The sequence below is a fragment of the Ipomoea triloba genome, chromosome 3 (genome assembly GCF_003576645.1).
Source record: "Ipomoea triloba cultivar NCNSP0323 chromosome 3, ASM357664v1".
Lineage (NCBI taxonomy): Eukaryota > Viridiplantae > Streptophyta > Magnoliopsida > Solanales > Convolvulaceae > Ipomoea > Ipomoea triloba.
Window position 1 is genome coordinate 26,748,681 of NC_044918.1, and position 6,135 is coordinate 26,754,815.

At 36.4% G+C, this 6,135-nt stretch overlaps 1 protein-coding gene across 2 annotated transcripts in view; it reads left to right on the forward strand.

The window, feature by feature from the left end:
* The window catches only part of LOC116011832 (probable manganese-transporting ATPase PDR2), a 15,660-nt gene extending 10,002 nt beyond the window's left edge, over window positions 1-5,658 (forward strand). The window contains exons 15-22 of one of the 2 annotated variants that reach the window (XM_031251249.1): window positions 1,097-1,135; window positions 2,187-2,315; window positions 2,943-3,008; window positions 3,104-3,175; window positions 3,278-3,429; window positions 3,714-3,825; window positions 3,929-4,045; window positions 4,308-5,658. In XM_031251249.1, coding sequence (XP_031107109.1) covers window positions 1,097-1,135; window positions 2,187-2,315; window positions 2,943-3,008; window positions 3,104-3,175; window positions 3,278-3,429; window positions 3,714-3,825; window positions 3,929-4,045; window positions 4,308-5,390 — 1,770 coding nt within the window. In that variant the 3' untranslated portion in view covers window positions 5,391-5,658. Of the gene's footprint in view, window positions 1-1,026; window positions 1,136-2,186; window positions 2,316-2,942; window positions 3,009-3,103; window positions 3,176-3,277; window positions 3,430-3,713; window positions 3,826-3,928; window positions 4,046-4,307 lie in introns of both variants that reach the window. The other variant, XM_031251250.1, reaches the window with a different exon arrangement.
* The last annotated feature ends 477 nt before the right edge of the window (window positions 5,659-6,135 follow it).

Here is a 6,135-nt window from a genome sequence, read left to right on the forward strand (position 1 = left end):
ATCTAGTTTGAGGGTGTATGTTCTCCAACTTAGGCTACATCCTCGGTGATGTGCATGGTATCAATTCTTTTATTTCGAGTTTTTATGAAGTACTATCGGTTCATATTGATAATCTGCAATTCACTCCATTATTGAAGTCTCTGATTCTAGTTTTTGGCCTGCTAAAATAAAATCCATGCCTATAGAATGGAGAAAAGTTGGCTGCCTTTGAAGAACCTGAATTTGCAGTTAGCCAACTTCTACTGGTATTTTTATACCATCACAAATAATGAATCACCAAATAATAAGCAAATTTTTATTGCTTCTTCCCTGCATCTCTTGCTTGAATGACCACATTGAAGACCATTATAGGGAAGTTGCTGTTTGTTTTTCTGGTAGTTTCAGCTGTTGGGGGCAATCTTGTGTGTTTTTCTCTATGTTCTGCGGACAATTTTCTTCCTTTTTGGGTAATGTAGGTTGGTGATCCTCTGGAGAAGGCTGCACTTAAGGGGATTGATTGGTCATACAAATCAGATGAAAAAGCCATGCCAAAAAAGTAAGCATGCATTGAATTGTCATTTTTAAAACAGTGTTGGATTAATCAAGCTTTTTCCTAATTTTATCCTGTTTCATCTCTTTCTTTCTTGTATCTCCTCTATGGATATCTCATATCTATCTGTATGTATGTTGGTATTGTCTTCCAAGAGTATATAGGTCAACTAAATCTTTTTTTATGATTGTGGCACGCCATTGTGCAAAATACATGCATACATTTATCTAGGAATGTATGTGGGTTTTTATCAACGATAAGAACTATCTGGCAAGAGGTATCTAATTTGCGGGGCTTTTTCTTTCTTTTTTTTTTTTCATATAAATTTCTACACCTCATGGTTAAAATCCATTTGAAATAGGTTTGAAATTTTTTCCATTTCTGTTGAGCATTTCTTTGGTTTCTTTATCTTGATTGGCTTCCATTTATTATTTCAAAATAGCACTTTGAACACAATACTCTTCTCATATGTTGTGAATTATTGTCTACTCCTGCAGGGGTGGAGGTGATGCTGTTCAAATTGTGCATAGGCACCATTTTGCATCTCACTTGAAGAGAATGGCAGTGGTTGTTCGGATGCAGGAGCAATTTTTTGCCTTTGTAAAGGTTCGCACATAGAGATTTTTATATATGTTCTTAAAAAATTTTAGGGAGTTGGCATGGGCTTGTAGACAGTGCTCTATAGTTGAATTGGAGCAGAATAACGTAAATTTGTTGATAACTACTATCTAATTAATTATTAGAGATTTGTCACATGTACTTTCTGTATTGTTATCACTTTCCAATCTACACGTAATAGTGAGTAAAAAAGGTTAATATTCCCTCCATCCCATTTTGTAAGTGATAGTTGTGTTTGGCATGATATTTAATAAAACAAATAAAATACGACATCCTTTCCAAATTTGTCTTTCTAAAAGGAAGTGTATTAGGACTGACCTAGAAAAGTTAAAAGGAGTAAAGGGTAAATTTGTAAGTAAAAAAGTCAGTGGTAGTGGTATGTAAATTAGGAAAGTGGACATTATTTTAAGATGAACTAAAAGGGAAAAGAGGACAAATTAAGTTGGACAGAGCGAGTTTTTATTTTATTTATTTTATTGTGTGTGTGTGTGATAACGAATCGTTTAGAAGTGGAGAATCATGGATATTTTATGAAATTACTCTAATATAAAATTGACTTCATAGCATTATGTAAGTTGCTTGGCTGCTAGCTTGATATTGTCCAGTATTTATGTAAGTTGCTTGTTTGCTAGCTTGATCTTTTCCAGTATTTTTATTACACTCTTAGCAGATTAGTTAAAAACATGGTTTTATGTTTAACCATCCTATACATCAATTTCTTGGTCTGCACATAAAAGACTTCTTTGTTGTTACTTGTGCATTTGAATGTTGAAATACTTTTAAAAATGCAAAAAGTAATTACCACATTCTTGCCATGTACAAGTAGTCAAGTAGCTTGAATATATCCCCCTCAAACACCCGGTCGGAAAAAAAAACAAGAAGCTGGAGAAACCTTTTGCCTGTTGCATGAATGTGATTTTTCCATCATCTAACCTTGAAGGGTGAGTAGCGGATCATTTCAGAGCACCCTTATAAGTTGTTTCCAATTAATTTTCAGGGTGCACCAGAAACAATTCAGGATAGACCAATTAATTTTCAGGGTGCACCAGAAACAATTCAGGATAGACTTGTTGATGTTCCACATTTCTATGTCCCTACCTACAAGAAATACACCCGTCAAGGATCACGAGTGTTGGCCCTGGCTTTTAAACCTCTTCCAGAGATGACAGTAGTGTTGGCCCTGGCTTTTAAACCTCTTCCAGAGATGACAGTAAGACTCCTTTATCAAGAAATCTATTATTTTCATTTACCATTATCTGTCTTAGAAGCATGTAAACTGTAGATCCTAGAAAAATTGTGCTCACATTGTATAGTAGATTACAGTATTCAAAAACCGCACATTTCTAGGTTTATTTGAGGGAAGTAGCCAGATAATTGGATAAAAGTATGGCAAAACTCTTGTTATGATCTTTGGCATTTCAAGATCCTCTGATCCTATATGGCTTTTAAGCTTTTAAGATCTTGGCCTTCTGCATTGAAGTGATCCCTTAAGCATGATCATTGGATAAAAGTATGGCAAAACTCTCGTTATGATCTTTTGGCATTTCAAGATCCTCTGGTACTAATACTATATCGTTTTTTGAGCTCAAGATCTTAGCCTTCTGCATTGAAGTGGTCCCTTATGCATGGTTTATTTTATTGAGGACTGGAAGTATTTAAGTCATTTGTGTCTTTGCGCCATTTTGCTTTAATGTTGTACATATGTACTTTTTTCCCTCCATATTGCTTTTTCATTATTTCCCCTTGCATTCTTTATCTTTCTAAGGTGTCTGTTATATTTTACAACTTGTTGAAGGTTGGTGAAGCCAGAAGCCTGGAAAGAGACATTGTGGAAAGTGGCCTTACTTTTGCTGGCTTTGCGGTAACTCAATCTCATTTTATGTATTATATTATATAATTCATCTGGTATCTTTATTATTTATTTATTTATTTCAATCTTCTTCCAATAAAATTCAGGTATTTAATTGCCCCATCAGAGTAGATTCAGCTACTGTATTGTCTGAGTTAAAAAAATCATCACATGATTTGGTATGTAGATATCTCAGATCACTGTGTAACACTGTAATTTGAGTACTCATCTCCACATAATTTTAGGGTTTGATAAAATACTCATCTCCATGTTATTTTTAGGTTATGATTACTGGTGATCAAGCTTTGACAGCTTGCCATGTAGCTAGTCAAGTTCACATCATTTCCAAACCAGCAATGATTCTTAGCCGTGCAAAGAACAGTGAAAAATATTACTGGGTGTCGCCTGATGAGACTGACATAGTCAGTTACAGGTACAGATAACTGTATTTAAAAACCATTTCTAATATTTGCATGTTTGCCCTGCTTTAGTAGTTTCTGACAGTTATTTTTTCTTCTCATATTGTGGGTTCTACGACTGGAATTTTCCATGTTTCCATATTGTTGTCTGTTCTACAATCCACACCTTTTGTTCTGGTTTTACTAGGAGTTAAAAAAACGGAAGACTTATGTCTATGTACATATACACTCCGAATGGTTTTATTCTTTTTAAATTTCTATTCATATTCTGACTTTCTTATTTATATTGATTTAATAGTGAGAATGAAGTAGAAGCTCTTTCAGAAACTTATGATCTTTGTATTGGAGGTGAATGTGTTGAGATGTTGCAGCAGACATCAGCTACACTTAAAGTAATTCCATATGTCAAGGTTGTGCTGAATGAAAACACGCTTGTCTCTCTCTCTCTCTCTCTCTCTCTCTTGCTTGATCTCTTTTTACTTTAGTTTGTAAAAAGGGTCTTCTGTTTTCCAGGTATTTGCAAGGGTTGCCCCTGAGCAAAAGGAACTTATTATGACCACTTTTAAGTCTGTGGGAAGGATAGCACTGATGTGTGGTGATGGAACTAACGATGTTGGTGCCTTGAAGCAGGTATATCATGGTTCTATGTTCTAGATTGTTATTTGTGAATTTCAAGAGGTGAATTGTTGCAGATTGCCGTGCGCTGTTTTAATGAACCAAGTTGTCCCCATTAACAATAACAAAAAAAATTGCCTTTTCTTATACTGAGGAGAATTGAAGTAGCATGATTGCAAAACCTGTGCCTTTACATTTTTTAGCTAGGTTGCTGAAAGTGGTTTGTCAGGGTATTAAGCAGCTATTATTTTAATGTAATGTAATTCTTTTCCTTCAGGCACATGTTGGAGTAGCTTTGTTGAATGCAATTCCGCCCTCTAAGGGTGAGAAATCTGCATCATCTAAAAATGAACCCCCAAAAAATCCCAAGTCAAAGAAACTCAAGCCTGCAATAGAGAATGGAGATGGTAGTGTGAATAGTAGAGGTACTTCAAGGTCAGAATCCACCAGTAGCCAAGCTGCTAACCGCCATCTTACACCGGCAGAGATGCAACGGGAGAAGTTGAAGAAACTCATGGATGAGCTAAATGAGGGCGGTGATGGTCAAGCCCCTATTGTTAAACTTGGGGATGCCTCAATGGCATCACCATTCACTGCAAAGCATGCTTCAGTAGCCCCTACCACAGACATCATCCGTCAAGGTCGCAGTACCCTAGTAACCACCCTCCAGATGTTTAAAATACTTGGACTTAACTGCCTTGCGACTGCCTATGTATTGAGTGTGATGTACTTGGATGGTGTGAAACTCGGTGACGTCCAGGCTACAATCAGTGGGGTATTTACTGCTGCGTTCTTTCTATTCATTTCGCATGCTCGCCCACTTCAAAACCTTTCAGCTGAGCGCCCTCATCCAAATATCTTCTGCGCCTATGTTTTTCTCTCTCTTCTAGGGCAATTTGCCGTTCACCTCTTTTTCTTGATTTCTTCTGTCAATGAAGCCAACAAATACATGCCAGATGAATGTATCGAGCCAGACTCCGATTTTCATCCGAACCTTGTGAATACGGTTTCATACATGGTGAGCATGATGCTGCAGGTGGCTACCTTTGCGGTGAACTACATGGGCCGTCCTTTCAACCAGAGCATATCAGAAAACAAACCATTTCTTTACGCCCTGTTGGGTGCTGTTGGTTTTTTCACTGTTATCACCTCTGATTTATTCAGGAACTTGAATGACTGGTTGAAGTTAGTCCCGTTGCCAACAGGATTGAGAGATAAGTTGTTGGTCTGGGCAGTTCTCATGTTCCTGTCTTGCTACTCGTGGGAACGATTGTTGAGGTGGGCCTTCCCGGGGAAGATGCCAGCCTGGAAGCACCGACAAAGGCGTGCTGCAGCAAGTCTAGAAAAGAAGAAGCTCTAGATTTGATTTGTAATGAATCACGGCACAGTTTAGACTGAGATCAATTCAGTAGTCTGATAGAATACAAGAAATTCTCTCATTATTTGATGACTTTGTATTTTGTGCTATTTGGTGGCAGCTATCATATAAGCTTTACTGGAAAATTTTGATTGTATCTTCCCCATTTTTTTGCAGAACAAATAGTGGAAATTATATGTAGCACCCCATCTGCTTTTGAAGGACACAGGAAGTAACTTTTTGAAGGTGCTAATTAATTGTTTCTTGTTTTTATTTGTTTGTTTTTATTTGCTTGGATTTGAATTGAAAGGAAGAGATGGGTGGTTGGATATGTTTTTTTTTTCATGGTAGGAGCAATGATTAAAGAGGAGGATGAAACCCAATAGTCTTCAAAGCATGAACTTGGTTTATTTTCTCAAACTTTATTTTCAATCTTTAACTAAAGCAAATAGGATAACTAGATAATTTTTTATTTTTTTCTTTTGAGATTTAACAATTGAATTTGGTTGCTTCACAAATTCTCAATCATCAGGGTGAATTTAAGAGGATTATTTGTCAAAGTGTTAAGACTGAAATAAGGCTAACACTGAAAGGATGAGGCTTAGAAAATATGTGGCTATACAAGTGAGTATATATATATATATATATATATAGGTCCTTAATCAGGTGAGAATCATATTCCAGGTGAGAACGTAAGGACAAATCCAGACCATTAATCTAGTAGATCTAACGGTTGAAATAAACAAAA